The 19,243-nt window shown below is 44.0% G+C and overlaps 1 protein-coding gene across 2 annotated transcripts in view; it reads left to right on the top strand.

Moving 5' to 3' along the window:
- VCL (vinculin) overlaps positions 1–18,773 on the top strand; it is a 140,865-nt gene extending 122,092 nt beyond the window's left edge. The window contains exons 14-22 of one of the 2 annotated variants that reach the window (XM_006835918.1): positions 4,393–4,542; positions 6,479–6,587; positions 7,659–7,961; positions 9,134–9,258; positions 10,543–10,728; positions 13,407–13,610; positions 15,639–15,842; positions 16,115–16,219; positions 18,627–18,773. In XM_006835918.1, coding sequence (XP_006835981.1) covers positions 4,393–4,542; positions 6,479–6,587; positions 7,659–7,961; positions 9,134–9,258; positions 10,543–10,728; positions 13,407–13,610; positions 15,639–15,842; positions 16,115–16,219; positions 18,627–18,773 — 1,533 coding nt within the window. The remainder of the gene's footprint in view (positions 1–4,392; positions 4,543–6,478; positions 6,588–7,658; positions 7,962–9,133; positions 9,259–10,542; positions 10,729–13,406; positions 13,611–15,638; positions 15,843–16,114; positions 16,220–18,626) is intronic. The other variant, XM_006835919.1, reaches the window with a different exon arrangement.
- Positions 18,774–19,243: the final 470 nt, after the last annotated feature.

Below are 19,243 nucleotides of genomic sequence, written 5' to 3' on the forward strand. Positions count from 1 at the left end.
AAACATATATGGGCATATTTTCATCACATAACAAGAAACCTGGAGGCCGGTAGTGTTGGCGTAGGTTTAACAGCATGACTCCACCAGGGCTGGCCTCTGGGTCTCTTTTGATGGTTGTGAGCTGTTGGTTGTTCAAGACAGGAATGTATGAGGACTGAGATGCTCCAGTGACAACTGTCTCTTTCATTAGAGAACTTTAGTCTCTGATATGAGAAGTCAAAGTGACCTTTAAAAAACACTTGCTATCACTCCCTTTCTCAAACCCTGCCACGACCTCCGTCTCGGGCTAAAACCCGGAGTCTTTACAATGACCAGGAAAGGCCAGTGATGTGCTGATAACCCTGACCTTGAGGGAGAAACAAAAGCCCTAATGCTTGTTGATTTTCCTGATGTACATACTTCTGCCCTGGCTGTTTCAACATGAAGTCACTAAAAGCAGAATTGGGAAAGGATATGTCCATTTGGCTTTCGTAAGCAGGTGTGATCCAGTCAACCTGGCTTCAATACACTGCTGAACAAGGCCCCACACCAGGTTCCCAGTCTACTTCTCTGACCTTATGTGGTACCACTCATTTCCCTCATGTTTCTCTGTCTACATTGGGCTTCTCGTGTTGTATTCCTGGTATCCTTTATTATAATCATCAGTCTGTTACAAAATACTTTGCACTAGCTAGCAAATACAGAGCTCTGACAGCCTTCGTACTTGTCGTCTGTGGTCTTCCCACAGAAAAAAATCTATGTATTTTTTCCTTACTATTTATCAACATTTGACATGCAACATTTGAGGGGGCTTGAAAAAGTTTGTGGAAAAATTCCATTGTCTTTTCATTCTATTTTTCCATGAATATTTTTAAACCCCCCCCCATCAGACTCAACAGCTTTTCATTGTTGCTACTGTTTTTGTATCTTAGTTTAATCACCACTTCATTATGGTTTCTACAAAAATATCTGGTACAGTTGGTGCACACTAAATATGTGCTTAGTGAACAAAGGTTTTCCCAGAAATCCTCTCCTTGTATCTCATTGTCAGCAACCTCTGTGTATGTCTCATATTCTGGAAGTATGTCATACGGGTACCCTTAGCTACAAAGACATTTAGAAGAGCAAGTATTTCCTTTTCTAGCCTCTGTAGCATTGATAAGGGAGTGCAGTGACTCTGTAGGATAAGCACTGGACTGTGAACCACAAGGTCAGTGGTTTGAGCCCACCAGCACTCCTTGAAAGAAAGTTTAGACTTTCTCCTCCCATAAAGATCTACAGATTAGGAAACCCTATACAGGGTCATTGTGAGTTGGAAGTGACTTGACTGTGCTTACAGCAACAGTAGTAGCATTGATAGCAAAGGAGAAGTTTGGGGAATACTTGGCTGAGTCAAGCACAAACCCCAATTGCAAACTGATGGGTGAAGGTCTGTATTACTTGCTAATGACCTCCATTTTCTTTTTGTAGCCTGGTAGGACTTCATTTAGTGTTAGGGTTGTAGTTAGAACTAGGGTTAGTGTTAGGGGTTGGGGGTTGGGCTAGGAATAAGACTTGGTCTAGTTTTAGGGTTACAGTTAGGTTTACTTATTTTTCTTGAAGTCTACTTAATTCTTTGTTCTAATTGTTTCTCTAGCAAATGAATATTGAGAGATTTGTCTTCATTTGCAAGTTCTATAATTACATTATTCCCTCTTTTTACTTTGTTTTGTGTTGTTGTTGCATACCGCTCTCTGGTTCCCTACTTTCAGTCTTGTAGGTTTGATTTTCTTTGAATATTTTATATCTGGCTTGTGTTCTGGGTGATATTTGTCACGTATGTTAATATGCTTTTGTTGGTTCTCTGTCCAAAGAACTCCCTTTAGTATTTTTGTAAGGTTGGTCTAGTTTTGTAAGGTTGGTCTAGTTGATCTAGAAATTACTGCTTATCTGGGAAGTCCTGATTTCACCATCATATTTGATGGACAGTTTTATTAAGTTTATGATTCTTTTTTTTGAGTCTTAATGTTTGTCATTTCATTATCTTCTTGCCCGCTTTAACCTGCTGAGAAATCAGAGCTTAGTCATATTGATTCTCCTTTGTTAGGTAACTTTTTGTCTTTCTTGAGTTGCTCTCAGAATTCTGTCCTTATAGTATTTGGTTTTGGAAAGTTTGATTATGATAATGTCTTGGTGATTTCTGTTTGGCATTTCTTCATATTTTTAAAAGCTTATCTTTTTGTCTTTCATGATGTCAGAACTTTTCTTCCAACAACACTTTGACAATTTTCCGGTTTCTTGTTTGTTTCTTTCTGTTCTGGAATTCCAATTAAGTGGAAATTATTCCTCTTGATAGTGGCCCACATAAATCTCAGGCTCTCTTTGGATCTTGTTGTTCTTGGTTCTAATTGTTTCTGTAGCAGATGAATATTGAGCGATTTGTCTCCAAGCTTACTAATTCGGCTTTTCATTGAGTCAATTTTGCTTCTTTGCCCTTTCAGTGTATTATTTATTTCTGAAGTCTTAGTATTAATCTTTTGGCTTTCTAATTGCTATTTTGTATGGTTTCCAATTTTTATTAATTTATTTTGTCTATTTGTTCTTGTAGTGTTTTCTTGAAGTTTTCTAAAGTTTTATCTGTATTTTCCTTGATTTCACCTGCAGTTTTCTCGACCATTCTGTCCATTCCGTTGAAGGCATCTAAATACCCTTCTTTTAAATTCCTTGTCAAGTATTTCTGCTATCATTCCGGGTATATTTTCTAACTCTGTAGTTTGGTCATTTCTTTGAGGTACTCTGTCTTTTTTGCCTTGACTGAAACGATCCCTTGTCACTGTGACATTGCGCTGTCATTGTGTTTACAGTGCCTTGATGAGTGTATGTTGGTATATTGTCAGATACTCACCACCTGTCTCCTTGTGGGGGTGGGTAGAGACCGGAAGTGGGAATACTCTTCTCTGCTCATTACTTGTATGGCTCAGTTCAGGCAGCTCCACGAGCTTCCAGCTGCAGGAGTGGTGTGTCTGGTGACCCACTCCGGGCAGAACAGAGGCTGCTCAGGAGGGTTTTTTTTGCTGCTGGCTGCTAGGCTGGCGAGGGTGGGGAATTTCTGTGTCCCAAGCCACCAGAAGGGTGTGGGCAACAAGGAAGAATCATTTCCCTCTTGCCACCAATTTCCCGCTGCATCCTGTGCTTCCTGGCCACTATCCACAGCCACCCCCAAAGGCTCAGGCTGGTCATGTGCTCCAGGTCATCGGCAGCCCCTTGTCTAATCTCTCTCGCTCTCCCAGGCAGCTTTCTCTTCCAGGCAGCACTCAGTCCACCTGTCTGTCTACCCTCTGAAGGGAAGCTCAGGGTTCCAGACTCACCATCTGGATCCGTTGCACTTGGTCTCCCACGTCTTTGTTGTAGAGGGTCTGCTCTACACATATGCCTACTTTACTACCATTTTCTCCCAGAAGTCTTGATATACCTTGCTTTTTAAAAAGGATCATTTCTATTAATGTTATCCAAACAAATGACAGAAGGGCTTTGTAGAATAGTCCCTTCATGGTATGCAACCTTATATAATATCCACGCCGAAGGAAAAGTGAACTGTTTTAGAATTTGAGAGCTGAATGAATGGTTCAGTAGGTGGCTTTGCATTTGGGGTTAGTAAGAGATAGCCATTCTTGTGTTTATGTTAGGCCTCACTGTCTTCACCTGCCATTATTTTCCCATGGAGGTTAGGGGCAGGGTTTTTACAACATTAATGCTAATAGGATATAGTAGAGATTCTGCACTAAGGAAGCTGGAGTTTACTTAAGAATTCTCCTTGGATATTGTTGACTTTGAGTGCACCCAGCCTCTTACAAGAACTGAGCTTGGACTGGGTGGATTGGTCTTCTTTAAACTGGATGATAAGATTTTTGGGAATAGGAATTATTTAGTCTTCACATTCTGTGAACTCCTAATATTTGGTAAGCACTTGTTGAACTGACCATTCCCTAGAGAAGGATATCATACTAGTGAAGTAGAGAGCCAGTGGAAAAGAGGAAGACCCTAAATGAAATGAGTTAACACAATGGCTCCAATGAGGTCAAACGTAATTGTGAAGACTGTGCAGGCCTGGACAGTGCCTTGCTTGATTGTACAGAGGGTTTCTGTGAGTCAGCACTAACTCCACAGTACCTAACAGCAACGCTTGAACTGAAATGCAAGGGTGTGTGTGTGTATAGTTTTGTGCCTGTGTGTGTGCACGCTCATGATGTCCTTGCCAAACCTTTCTGAGGAGATACTTGGCATTTGACTGTTACCTTAGTAACTCGGATTTGGTATCGTCTCCAAAGTCTTTGCTTGAGAAGTTGGCTGCATCTTCAAATAGAGAACTTTTTCTTAGGCTGCTTGGTCATTGTATTGAAATGATGCCTTGATCTCTTTGTTTTTTTCACTGAGGTATTTGACGAGAGAGCGGCTAACTTTGAAAACCATTCTGGAAGGCTTGGTGCCACTGCAGAGAAAGCGGCAGCCGTAGGAACAGCCAATAAGTCCACAGTGGAAGGCATTCAGGCATCAGTGAAGACAGCTCGAGAACTCACACCACAGGTTTGGTTTTGCTTCCTCTTCATTTAATTACTTACCATGCAGTATTTGCTCTTTAAGATTTTAATTACAGGATAGTTTGTGTACATTTTTAACCTATACTGTGAAATGCCACTAAGCCGACTATGATGTTGTTAAGTTCTCTTGAGTTGCTTCCAACTCATAGTGACCCACTACGGGGTTTCCGAGGACTGGCTGGTGAGTTTGAACTGTTAACTTTGTGGTTCAAACAGACTTTGTGGTCCAGTGCTTTACCCTGTGCCACCACACCAGTACTCTAGGGGTAGAATTACAGGGAACTTTTTACTTCACATATTTTCTGCATTGTTAAAGTTTTTTTTGAATGACCATATATTAGTTTTGAAAATAGAAAAAAAAAAAACCTACCCACACATATACATGCATAATTAGAAAAATACTGATAATATTAATAATCTTGAAAGGATTAGTTTTCTTTGATTTCAGAGTGTCTACCTTTCCCTAGATCTGATGGATGGCGTGTACTTTTTGTTTGTTTGTTTTTAATTCATCTGTGTCTAAAACTTGTTTTCACTTAATTTTATGACTATAGCTAGCGTGCTGTGAAAAAAATGTAACAGCGAATTGAGAAGAAATTAAAATACATTGAATAGGAATTAAAGTTCTGATAGGTGGGTGGTAGTGGTGGAGTGCCGTTGAGTGGGTTCCAACTCATAGGGTTACTGAGGAGCGACTGGTGGGTTTGAATAAAACTATCAGCTCAGCATCATTTAGAGTATGATGTGTTCTTCTGTTCAGATTATAGAAAATTCATGATTTACTTTTTTATTCATTTACTCAGCAGATAGTGACTGAGCACCTAAGATACATTAAGAGTGGAGCTAAACTTTACAAATCTGTGCAACTGGTTTAGGTGGCAGTGTGGTGAGTGTAAGGGGAAATAAACACATCTCTTGGTCAACTTTTAACAATGTGGCATGTTAACGAGTTAAAGTCCCTTGAAAAGTTACACAGATCCCACTGTCTTTAAAAACTTGCATAAGACATGAACAATGATTCCTCTCTGATATGGGATTTCATTATAAAACTCAGAGTCCTGAAAAAGAGAGGGGGAAAAAAAAATGTTCAAGACATCAACTATGAAAGGTTTTGGAAATAGACCTGAGTGTGGATCTTCTGCGACCGTAAGACTTAGTTTCCTTGTCTGTGAAATGGAAATAATTCTTACCTAATGTATTATTCCTGGCATGACACTGTAGGATAAGCATGGGACTGCTAAGCTTAAAGTTGACAGTTCAAACCCACACAGAGTCCCTATGTGTTAGAAATAACTCAACGGCACTTAACAAGAAGGATGGATTGTTGTGAGGATTAAGATGGTGTGTCTAGAGCACATGGTACTTGTAATTTACCAGATACTCAATAAAGGCTAGTTTCTTCATTCAAGTGCTGTCACCTATGAGCTGTGAGCTTGGGAGCAAGTCACTTCAATTTTCTGAGTCTCGGTTTTCCCATGAGTAATTACTTGCCCCATCTCACAATATTGTTAAGAGGATTCAGTAAGATAATGGAAGTGAAAGTACTTTATTAAGTCTAGACAGATATTTTTAATCAATATTATTCACAAATCAATTTGAATAATTCTTTTATGAATGGTAGAAGGGTTGACACCAAGGGTTTAAATATGTCAGTTTTGTGTGTTTTTCTAAAGTATCAAGTGAAAACCCATTTACTTTGTCACTTTATTACTGTCTTAAAATCAGGCTATGGTTGTAAAACCGTTCTGGGGCGCTATTTATGAGCCCAGACCTAAGATGGGTGTAAAGGCTGTTGAACAGACCTGGTTGTGCAGACAGATTTTTGGGTCTTTATCGCCATCTATAGGTAAAGAACGAGAAAGCTTTCATGAAGCTTTGCACTCTGGGGTTGAAAGATTTTTTTTTTTTTTTGTCACTGCCAGGTTGTCTCGGCTGCTCGCATCTTACTCCGGAATCCTGGGAATCAAGCTGCTTATGAACATTTTGAGACTATGAAGAACCAGTGGATTGATAATGTTGAGAAAATGACAGGTAGAGTTTTATGCAAAGTTCCGGTCATCTAGTCCACAAGCAGTGTGTTCTGAGAGATTCAGGTGGAGCTGCTTGTGTTACGCAGCTGTAATTGGATAAAGGGATGGTCATGTGCTGAACCGTGTACGCGGCTCTGATTAAAGCTGCTAAGCAGTGGCGGCTTCTCATTCAAGCTTTGCAACTTTGTCCTAAGCGAGACTCTTTGAGTCTCTTTTATTTTCATGCTGCCCGCCTAGTGTGATGTTTATTGTTACAGCTTCTGTCTTCTCTTTGAAAGTCTTTGTCCTGTCTGAGCCAGAGTTTGGTTTCAGAGGCTGGGAGGCAGTGTCCCTGTCATTTTCAGTGGGTTCGCATTTCAAGAAACCACAATAGCCACCATTTAATAGAACTTGTCTCAGAGTTTCCTCCAACTTATCAGCTTCGTAGCTTTAAAAAAAGAAGAAACCAGCCACCGACAAACCTGTGTCTGTGCAGTCGAAGTGACAACTCGGAACCTCTTCATTCTCTGTGGAGGGAGGGATAGGAGAGAAAGGAAGAAACAAGGAATGTAGGCTCTTCAGCATCTCTGCAGACCCTTCTGTGACAGGGGTCCCTAGCAGCCAGAGATGAAAGTGGAGCTCCCAAGGTGTCTGAAGAGAGGTAACAGAAACAAGAAACAGACTGTTAGGTTACTGGAATCCTCCGTGTGGCTCATCTTGGGCAGTGAGAGCTGCCAACAAGCAACAGATGTCTGGGAGCGAGATGGTGAGGGAGAGAAAGTGTTACTGACATAACGCCGCGAGGGTTTCAGGCACAATCCTCGCTTCTTCCTGGTGTCATTGCGTTTCTGGTTGTCTGTGGTGGATACAAGAAGGCCAGTGACCGCTGTTGGCATAATGTGAGTCCATAGGACCTCTGTACCTTTTTTTTTTCTTCTTCTTTCTTGTTTTGATTATGTAGGAATTGCTTTGAGCTAAAGGGAAGAATTCTGGGTGTTGTACTTTTACATGAGAAACTTGAGTGGACAACAGGATTTTGGAGATTGTCTTCTTCTAAAATAGAAATTAAATTCCATTTCTTTTCTTCTGCCAGGGCTGGTGGACGAAGCCATTGATACTAAATCTCTGTTGGATGCTTCCGAAGAAGCAATTAAAAAAGACCTAGACAAGTGTAAAGTGGCTATGGCCAACATTCAACCTCAGATGCTGGTCGCTGGGGCAACAAGCATTGCTCGTCGGGCCAACCGCATCCTGCTGGTGGCCAAGAGGGAGGTGGAGAACTCTGAGGATCCCAAGTTCCGTGAGGCTGTGAAAGCTGCTTCCGATGAACTGAGCAAAACTATCTCCCCAATGGTGATGGATGCAAAGGCTGTGGCTGGAAATATTTCTGACCCTGGTAAGCAAAGCATGGTTGGGTTCACCTCAGCTGAGAGGTTGACTCAGGAAGCTGACAGAGTGGCGAGAGAATATGTACGCCACAGTCCCCACGCACAAAGTCTGGGAGCAAAAGCTACAGCCTTACTTTAACCTTTTTCTGTGTTGGCATGTTTGTAGGTTAGTTTGTATAGACCGACTTCTCTGCTTTCTTAATGTTTGGCTAAATAGGTTCAGTCCTATTCAGGCATTCTTTGGGAAATTTTTGAAAAGATGCACAACAAAGTTTTCAACTATTGAGTTTATGTAACTGGTAATTCCTCCTATGTTTCTCTTAAAATGTCTTTTTCTCTCTTCTCTCTCTTACTTTATTTTGGTCCCATCTGGAGAGCTTAAGTTATGTATCTCCTTAATATAGATGCATTATACTGGCCCACACCCAAAAATCTGGGTTTTCTTTAGATGGATTTTGATCATGTTTTTAGTACTACTAAAGAAGATCAGAATTGGAACCACACATTTTGACTTTTTAGAAATATCTGAAGTCCCTTTCCTATTCTGAGCCCCCAGTGTTTCTAACCTCGTCTCTACTCAAAATCCAGTTGCTGTGAGGGAGAAGGAGGGGCTAGCCTTCACCCAGACAGAATCTTTCTCATATTCTTAACTAAAGTCACTCAGTTTCCCAACTGGAGTTTCTAATCATTTGAGTGGATTCCTGAATTCCAGATGACAGGACACTGAAGCAGCAGGTCAGTAGAGGGGTTCTATGCTGAAAGCCAAGCAGGGCAAGAGAGCAGGAGAAAAGTGAGAAGTACCCCAGAGATTGTATGCCCAGCCTCACACCTGCAGCGTTCTGAAGGAGGCAGGCCTGTCTTCTGACCATCTCATCATAAGAGGTGATGGGCTTCACCTGAGCCCAAGGAGAAGCCTTCACTTCCAGGGGATTGCCTGAGTATTTGTTAGTTGTACCCACAAGGTACCCATCAGGGAACAGCTGGTTTGTGAGGTTTTCAACGCTGTGCAACCTCAGGATATTTGCTTTGCCCTAACCTCCCTCCTCCTTAATCACTGCCTGACATGCTTACTGGTCGCTTCACTTGCAGCTTTTGTTAATAGAACCAGTTCTTCTGCTGGGCAGCAAGTGCTCCAGGGCATTGACCTGCCTGGCTGAAAGTGAGGGGGTCTTGTGTTTAGGCCTGCAAAAGAGCTTCCTGGACTCGGGATATCGGATCCTGGGAGCTGTGGCCAAGGTCAGAGAAGCCTTCCAACCTCAGGAGCCTGACTTCCCACCTCCTCCCCCAGACCTGGAACAGCTCCGTGTAAGTAAATCCAGAGAGACTGGGAGAATTGAGCCCTAAGGTGTTGGCACTGTAACAGAGAGGTTGACTGTTATGCAGCCTCAATTACTCTCTGGCTTTGTTGACCTTTTACTTGAACCTATGTCAAGTGGAGTCATAATCCATGCTTATGCCTGGGGTGGGCTGGAGAGCTGGCCTGCTCTGATGGGGAGTAGCTGAAGCCCAGGAGCTGTCTTTGGTTAATTGTGGATTTGATGAGCGAGGAATTTAGTAGCAGGGCAAGCTAGTGAGGGGTTTTTGCATGTTGCAAGTTGACAATGAATGTGAGATGAAGGTGATTAGAAATCTTGTGTTGGTTCTTTTATTCTATAAAAACAATAATACATACTTGTTTTAGTGAAAAAAAAAAAAATTAAACCACCTGTAATCTTAAATCTTTTGATGCCTCCAAGTCCTGTGAGACTATTCTTCCACAGTTAACTGGTTTCGGAGGAGGCTAGCTGAGCAGGAACTCAAATCATAGGTACAGAAAGAGGGATTATATTTAGACATTTACTCCAATCAGTAGTAATAGAAATTCCTTGTGCTTGAGAATAGTCCCATTAAGGCAATAGTGTGATTTACTCTTTTTTAAAAGATTCCTGGTGTGGCATTGTGGGTTAATGCTCTGGACTGCAAAAGTTGGTTTGAACCACAATGATCGGCAGTTCAGGCTTATCAGTCACTCCTTGGAAACCCTATACAGGGTCGCTATGGGTCAGAACTGACTCAACAGCACATAACAACAACAAAAAGATAACACATTTCTAAATTGCTGAGGGGAAAAAAGTGGGTCATTGTTAGCCTCCAACATGTAATTTGATTCTTTCCAACTGGGCGCTGAGTGGTCGCTAAGGTTGGAAGTAAGCAAGTATTCTTGGGGAAGAGCTTCTTACGTGACCAGTAGGGTCTTGACATTGGAATGAGGATCTTAGAGCTCATGTGTTCTAGCTAACCCTTACTGATAAGACAAGGAGTAGGAGGCCCAAGGCAGATATTTCTTCAGTAAAATCAGACCATAGCTTAGGTCTTCTGTGGGGATCATTCATCCTCCTAGGTCCAGAAGTGCTGAGCATTCCTTCCTGTGGCATAACCAAATGCTAGCTGCTTCCTTTCAAAGGAAGAAACTCTGCTTCTGATGGTCCTTCTGTCTCAGTGTGTGTAGTCTCGTATGGAGTGGATGTGGTGACTTTTCTGGAGACATTTTATAGAGAAAAGGAAGTCATTCCTAAGGGTTTATTACAATCTGTTGATTCTCTTTCTTAGCTAACAGATGAGCTGGCTCCTCCCAAGCCACCTCTGCCCGAGGGTGAGGTCCCTCCGCCCAGGCCCCCACCACCGGAGGAGAAGGATGAAGAGTTCCCAGAGCAGAAAGCCGGGGAGGTGATTAACCAGCCAATGATGATGGCCGCCAGGCAGCTCCATGATGAAGCTCGAAAGTGGTCCAGCAAGGTAAGGAGTGAAGAAAGGATTAAGAGCCGTGCACACTGCTTAGAAAGAAAGGTCTGGAAACTCACCCCCTTTCTCAGCTTTGAATCCTGTGTCACTTGTGCCATTGTGAAATGGTTTATCCTGTAGCACAAGGTGACTCATAGGATGTCTGTGGTTTGAGAAAAGGGTTTCTTCTCTGTCTGTCATGGTAGTGTGCACTGCCCTGACCATGGACATTGGATTCTTAGAAAATGAACTCTCTTTCTTGAGATTGCTGAATGCTATGAGATGCTCTGGTGCTGATCATCAGAACATTAAACATGAGATGGTGTCCCTTAGGATCTGCTACAATTAGATGAATTTCCTTCTGTTTTTTCACAGAAACTAACAAATTGGTGTATTAGAAACCACTTGCTTTGTCCTATATCAGAATCATCTAAACCTTAGCTTTAGGCTAACTCCAATTCAGTGTGGCGCTGGGCGTTAATGTGCCAGACTGCAAAGCCATGTGAACTGCAAGATCGGTGGTTCAAGCTTACCAGCTGCTGCTTGGAAACTCTATACAGGGTTGCTATGGGTCAGAACCGACTCGACGGCACTTAACAATAACAACAACTCAGCAAATTTGAAAATGTCAATATTAATGTGGTTGGTGAAAATTTGGAGGCTGCAGCAGTTAGGCCCCATGATTAACTTTTGCCTAATTTCTCCTAAATGCTGACAAGTAAGTAGTAGCTTTTCTAGATTAACAGCTAAATGTCATTGCTCATTTACAGTGAGATGTAGTTCTACCTCAGGTCTCACCGTCTACCTTTGTTCCCACCAACTCTTTGCCTGGATTCTTTCTGCATTCTCAGTCTTTTCAAACACCTGCATTGAATGTGGTTCCCCAGGGACCTCCAGCACATGGAGCTGATCCTGGATTTTTTCAGGCTGGGAACTGACCCTGCTTTTTAACGCTCTGTATTTTCTGAATTGTTAGCTATGAGTCTGAGTTCTAAGAAGGAATGGAGAATTTGATGTTGTTGGACTTGACCTGTGGAATTACTCACAGAGGCATCTCTTCAATTTGGGCATTTACAACGCTGGGGTCGCTGTGGTAGTCCTACTGGGCTTGGAGGAAAGGAGAAGGGGACATGGAATATTAGTTTAATGCAAATATTTTAAAAAGAACTTTAAATTATATATGACTTTTAAAGGAAAACTTTAAAAACCTTTAAAGTGGGTAGGCAGTGTTGGCCTACACATGGACCCCACTCTGCCATTGGTAGCCAGAAGTCCTTAGATCTGACAGGCTCTCTAGGTTTGGAGCATTAGGGTAGGGGATTGCTGACTTTGAGCTGTGTGAGGTCAGAAGTTATCTGAACCGTGTGTGTGTGTGTATGTGTGTGTGTATGTTAGTGTGTCTTTTTACACTTTGGAACTCTGGACACTAGCGACAGTAAGCTGGCCTCTCAGGAGTGTGGGTGAGTCTGGGTTGAGACAGCACGTAGGGGAAAGGTTTCAGTGGTAACTGAACCACTTCTTGGTCCTGAATCCTCCAGCTTCATCATCAACCTCTGGAGTCTGCTTCCTAAGCGGGTTGAGATTTTTAGAAGTGACAGTTACCTGAAATACAATTTTATACAAAATCCTACTTGCTCCTGGTCAGAGCTATTGGTGACAGCTGTGCTCACTGCTCACCAGTTTTCATGTAAGTGGTTTGACCTCTTTGAGCTAGTTCCTTATCCCAGCCTGTTTGCAGTGTCTGATCTCCCTACCTCCTCTTCTAGCCTTTCAGAATCCCCAGCCGTAATATTAAATCCATTCTTTCCCCTTTGTGGGTCCTATTGTGCGCTGAGTACCAGGTCTTGAGTCCAGTCAGTTTCTAGGCCCACGAGTTCTTCTGCTAGTGAACTATATACACAGAGTTTGGGGTGAATGAGAACCCTGTTTTACAACAGGGGAGATTTAGATTGTACCCTGTAAGAAGCTTTCTCAGACAGTACTAGCAATGGTTGTACCTAGCTGTGTCTCTGGAGACCAGAAAGGGACAAGGAGCTAGTCTTAGGGGTGAACAACATGTCTTTTTAAGGTTCCTTTCAGCTGAGTGAATGTAGGGGACTTGATAAGTCCCCTTCCCACATCATTGTGTTTGTTTTCCTGCCTCTTTTCTTGCTTTTGCTGATGTATCCATTTTTAAATCCTGGGACTTTGAAGGTAATAATAATCTGCATTTGATAAATTCCGAGCTGACCAGTGTTATTTACTGTGTCCCAGTATAAAGAGTCCATACAGGACTCTTTATCAAAGAACTTGTGTGGCTGCATTTTTTTACCCCCGTCTCTGGATTTTGTTTTTTTGTTTTTAAGCGTTCAGTTACTATTGTAGTTGGTTGGCTACACAGAAATTTTACGATGTGAGAATTACTCTTGGCAAGATTAACCTTGGTAGTAACTATGTGAAAAGCTTTCTTGGTATGGTTATGACTTTGAACACCCTTTGCCTTTGGACTGAGTGTCTTTCCTTCATTCACCACAGGGTGGCGCAGGCTCAAAGGCTGACTTGTTCCCATTCTGGCTCTTTTCTTGAGAGTGTGCCATTTTCTTACTTGTCCCAGGCAAGCTTTGGTCACTAAATCAGCTGAAGCTCAGTTTCCAAAGTCCTATTGCTCTTACTAACACTATCCCTGTTTCTCATCCTTCCTGCCATGGACAAAGCCGGGGAAGCCAGCTGCTGAGGTGGGTATAGGTGTTGTAGCTGAGGCAGATGCTGCTGATGCTGTGGGATTCCCTGTCCCCCCTGACATGGAAGACGATTACGAACCTGAGCTGCTGTTAATGCCTTCCAATCAGCCAGTCAACCAGCCCATTCTGGCCGCGGCTCAGTCATTGCATCGGGAAGCCACCAAGTGGTCTAGTAAGGTACTAATTAGCCCCCCCTGCTGGGGGCGGCTCCAAATGCATCCGGCCATGTGCAGCCTTGACACCTTGCATCACTCATGATCTGCGCGGGTCCTGTGAGTTGGAGCAGGGTGGGCATCTGTCTGTCTGCACCTTGTTAAGACTGGCTTCACAAGTTTGATAGGTCTGCTAATGCCAGATTCATTAAATTGCCTTTGTGTTTGGGGTTGGGGAGAGACGGAGTCACTTTTTGAGAGGATTCCTTTTCTTGCCAACCTTGTGACCACTGTCAGGACCTTAGCCCTCTTGGGAAGCCTTAGATGAGCCTCTCAATGCCTTCTAGGTCAGAAACCACTATAGATCATTCAAGAGGTCATTTGGCCTGACCCTTGAGCTTTGCCTGTCCCCCCACTGACCTCTCACTGATGGCTCCAAGGCAGATTGCTCGGGGAGAGAAGCAGCTGTATGCGGCCCGGTCTCTGGGGAGTACTGCTTGCTGCCCTGCACTTGGCTGTGTGGCATTGTGGCCTTGATGGGAGCTTCCAGGGACGGGGTCTGCTTGTCCAGGTGTCTCAGAGGTCAGGGGTCGGAAGTCGGGAACTGAGAGCGCTCAGGGCTGCAGGGTGGCAGCAACAGAGCTTTGACCTTGGGGACTGACTCAAAACTAGTTGGGCGGGGTGGGAGTGGGGTTAACTTCTTTTTCCTTTGAAGGTGGCATGTTGCAAGAAGGGGTTTGAGGAGTGATGATGAGCACTAACTAACGCTGACACTCTCCTGCCTTCTAACCCAGGTCACAAGGTCCTGGAATCGTGTTAGGTCTGCGCTGGGAGAGGCAGGCCTTCTCTAACACTCGGACCTCCTAAATGCTGCCCTTCCCTCAGTGTCTGTCTGTTGAGGCCCCACACCTGGCAGCATCCGTCGCTCCCTGGTGTGGTGGCCGTCTCCCACAGAGGCCCCACAGCGCATGGTTTGTGAATGCCTCACTGCACTTTATACAGGTTGAAAAGCACGAGGGGAAAAATGAGTACTTTTGAACACTGCCTTACCACTCTGTAGTTGTGGATCATTGTGGTTGTTATCATCGAAAATATGAGCATCGTAAGGGCATCAATGACTCATATATTTCTTTAGCATGTCCCGTGAGGGCTTTAATGAGCTACAATGTTGTCAGATCCAAGGCAAATTCCAGTCGTTGCAGTGGGGTCCCATTTAGGGCTTTACTCCTGATTTTGATTTTCCTGATTACTTCTGGGGGTTCTGGTGTGGTACTGTAGGATAAGTACTGGACCTCAGTCAGTTTGAACTGCAAGGCTGGTGGTTCAAACCCACCAGTCAATTCTCAGAAACCCTGTATAGGGTCGCTGTGAGCCAGAACTGACTTGAAGGCATTCAGCAACATGCAGTGACCACCTAAGATGTCCTCTTAGCTGAACTTTAATTGGAGATTTCACATACCTCTTGTCCATTTTAAACGTGGAAAATTAAAATAAACTGTTGTTTGTGGGTGACAGGACAAAGAGGCAGCACAACCATAGGACTAGATGGGAAAACTAGATTCTTTTTTTCCCTCTTACCCAAGCTGAGAATAGTTACTTGGGGTTTGAAAATCCGGAGTCTGCTATTTGCAACCAGGGTGAGGATAAAAGGGATGATTTTAACATCCTAAAAAGTTCCTCTGTATTTTTCCCCTCAGGCCAGCTCTACATTTTTCTCCCATAGAGAGAAAATGCCTGTTTAACCAACTCCCATTTCATTGATGTGATTAACTTGGAGATGCTGAGGTGCTTGTTCAGTACTGTGCCTGGAACGTACTTGTTGCCCTTTCAGACTAATTCCCCAGCTCTTCCTTGTTTCCGGCTGTATCTCTCTTTCTCTCATGGGGTGCTGGAGAGTACCCTGGCTGCCTTTTCTCACTCACGTGACTCAAGAACAGTCCTATCATCCTCTTTTCCAGAGTCTTCAGACACCCTCATCTTTCCTGTTCCTACTTCCTCCCTAAACTGAGCAGTGAGGGGCTGGCCTTCACATCCTCTGTCTCCTTCCCTCCAGGGCAATGACATCATTGCAGCAGCCAAGCGCATGGCTCTCCTGATGGCTGAAATGTCTCGGCTGGTGAGAGGAGGCAGTGGTACCAAGCGGGCACTGATTCAGTGTGCCAAGGACATAGCCAAGGCATCGGATGAGGTGACTCGGTTGGCCAAGGAGGTTGCCAAGCAGTGCACAGATAAGCGGATTCGAACCAACCTCTTACAGGTACTGGGGAAAAGAGGCTCTTTGTGTGTAGAGGGAGGGGTAGGGTGCAGGAGGGATAAAGGCAAGAGAGAGAACTAGGTGAGCTGGGAAGAGGTACTTCAGAAGAGAGCCATCTATCTGCCTGATTCAAGAAAGTTGAGCGCTTTTCCACTTGTGGACAAAGGGACTGTGCTGACCCCCAGGAGAACACAGTGGAATCCTGTTGCTGATTTCTCGTGTTTGCAGCAAGGCAGATATGGAGATGCATGAAATTAATGAAACTTTCTCCTCAGGTGTGTGAGCGAATCCCTACTATAAGCACCCAGCTCAAAATCCTGTCCACAGTGAAGGCCACCATGCTGGGCCGGACCAACATCAGCGATGAGGAGTCTGAGCAGGTATGTGTCTGCTGCTTCTGGTCTTGTGACCACAGTTCCGGTGTCATTTTAATTCAGTTTTAGGAGACTTTCAAGGAGCCCTGGTGGCAGGTTGGGTAAGTGGTTCAAACCTACTAGCTGCTCTGTGGGAGAAAGATGAGGCTGTCTGGTCCTGGAAAGATTCCAGTCTTGGAAATTCTATGAAACACCTCTACTGTGTCCTACAAGGTTACTGTGAGTTGGACTCAATCCCCAGCAGTGGGAATAGGGACCATTTACAAATGAACCCATTATGGGTGAATACCCTTGAGGGAGCACAAGTGTGGGAGAGATGCATGAGAACTCTGGAACTGCAAGTCAACCTGTAGTTCTTGTGTAACTTTTCTCATTTTACAGAGAGGAAACTGAGGCCTAGCGAGGCTGTATCTGAAATAGTAACTCTATCAGTGGCAGGGTTAGGGCTTGCCTTAGCTCTGTCCCTCCAATGTCTGTTCACCCACACTCACTGGATCTCACTGGCTCAGTGAGCGCAGGGAGAATGGGTACCCCAGGCATTTGGGGGCGTTAGACAGTTAGACCTAAGTGAGGCTGAGGTGGAAATGACAACTCAAAGGAGATGTTTCTCTTGTGTTCCTTTTAGGTTTTTCTGACAGAGACTAAAAGAAGGCAGGCAGGCAGGCAAGAAGTTCTCTAAATGTCCCTCGGCAATCACTTCTTGCAGTTTGTCTTCCTTACCTCTTGGAAATGTGGCCCAGGTCTTAGCAAAATCCCTCGTCTGAGCCCTCCTCCTTTCTTTGTCCCCTTTGGTCTGCCTGTTGTGAGCCAGACCCCAAATTTGTTTGATAGCACATTTTCCATGGCATTGTGTAAACAATGGGAAACTTGGTGTAAACGTTGTGTAAACTTAACAGTACATTGTGTAATGCACTGTTAGTGTTAAGAGAGTTTAAAAGAGAGAGACAAGCCTTCCCTTTGTTGTTGTTAAGTGCCGTCGAGTCTCTATCAACCCATAGAGACCCTGTATAGGGTTTCTAAGGAGCGGCTGGTGAGCTTGAACCAACCACCTTATAGTTCAAACCGACCTTGTGGTCCAGTGTATTAAACCACAGCATCACCTGGCCTCTAGGCCAGGAGGCAGAAGTGGGGAGACTGCAGAAGACATAAGAGAGGTTCTTCTTAGTACCATTGCTGCTTCCTTCACTACCAAGTTCTGGTCCAGCAGCTTGAACCCTCCATACCAGGGGAACAGGGCCTTTGCTCCTGATTTCCATGTTTTTCTTGACAGACTTTGGGCACTGGGCTTCATACTTGTCACGTGATCTCTTCTGCCCAAAGTGAGGGTTGTGGGAAGAAATGGGGAAGGATGAATAAAGCTAGACATTCAGCTTATCATTAACTACCTTATAATTAACTATAAATATAACAAACAAAAGTGTATCTGCTATGTCCTAATGTCCCAATAACAAGTTGGGAAGTGGTGGTGTGGTAGAATGGAAACACATAGTTGTTGCAGGTTTGAACCTCTCTGGCCCTCAACTTCTTGGTCCACTAAGAAAAGAGATCAGCTGACCAGGAATTCTAGCCTACAGTTAGGCCTCTTGGACGCTCTGAAACCGCATGTGTAAATGTGCACATGAGCATCTTTTCTGGAGGGACTGCTTTTAGGAGATTCTGAAAGGGTCTGTGCCTTAAAAGTAGTTGAGGATTAGAAGGCTAATCAGTGGCCAAGTGGGCTTTTTGTTGTGACATACCAGTGTGGTTTTAGTCCTGTGAACATGTGTGAAATTTAGATTTTCATGGATTTAGAAGGCGGTTGGTTGACTTGATTTAGTTCTCATTCATTCATTTATTAAGAAATCTGAAAGACCTCTTATGTGCCAGACAGTCCTAAACACTGGGGGTAGAGCAATGAAGCCAAACTGACAAATATCTCATGGAACTTAGAGTGTGGAGACAGATAAAATGAGCACACAACTAAACAAGGTCAATTACATTGTACATCTTTGGAGAAAAATAAAGAATTGGAGGATTAGGAAGTCTGGGGCTTAGGGAGTTGGTTAGCAATTTGAAATACGGTAAACAGGAAAAGCCTCACCAATGGGACACATGAGCAGAGAGATCTGAAGGAAATGAGGAATGAGTCATGTGACACCTGGAGGAAGAGCATTCCAGGTATAGGGGCAACAGTAAGAGTAAGAAGGCCGAGGCAAGGCGTTCAGAGACCAGGAAGCATCTGAGGGCACAGTACACAGGCAGTTAGGGATCCAGGTCTGGGTTCTGTTGGTCCAGACGAGTCACCAGGATGAAAGCAAGTACAGGGATGCCAGGTACAATTGGGGCTAAATATCGCCACTCTTGGCTGAAGTCTGTTTCAGAGGCAGGCTGCAGTTGGGTCTGTGAGTAATGGAGAGCTCTTCTGCCCTTTCAGGCCACAGAGATGCTGGTTCACAATGCCCAGAACCTCATGCAGTCTGTGAAGGAGACCGTGCGAGAAGCTGAAGCAGCTTCAATCAAAATTCGAACAGATGCCGGATTTACACTGCGCTGGGTTAGAAAGACTCCCTGGTATCAGTAGGTCCCAGGCCAAACCTATGACACAGAAACCCCTATAAAACAGAAGGAAAATCACCTCTCAGCATTGCTGGGAGGTGGAAACTACACCCTGCCCTGTTATAGCAAAAAGAAATGGGGGCCTCTTCACACTAGAAACCATTTTACTCTTTTGTCGTGGAGGACACTTTGAAATTGTCTCCATAGAAAGCCTGTATTCTCAACAATAGCTCTGTTTGTGCACACTCTATCCCAGTAGGCAGACTGGGGCTATAGCCCATGGACTTGACAGAAGTTCTGAATCCAAGAGCAAACACTAGCTAGGCACCCTTTTCTGTCCCTGTCCTCTAGGGAACAGAGCCCTAAGAGAAACCCACTTCCTGTCTTTGCCCCCATTCTCCCGTCTAGATTCCCAAGACCTAGGGCCCAGGCAAGTCAGTTGAGAACAAAATCACTATGCCTCCAGAAATTGTTTTTGACTTTCCATGTTGCTGC

The sequence above is a fragment of the Chrysochloris asiatica genome, unplaced genomic scaffold (assembly GCF_000296735.1).
Source record: "Chrysochloris asiatica unplaced genomic scaffold, ChrAsi1.0 scaffold00020, whole genome shotgun sequence".
Classification (NCBI taxonomy): Eukaryota; Metazoa; Chordata; class Mammalia; order Afrosoricida; family Chrysochloridae; genus Chrysochloris; species Chrysochloris asiatica.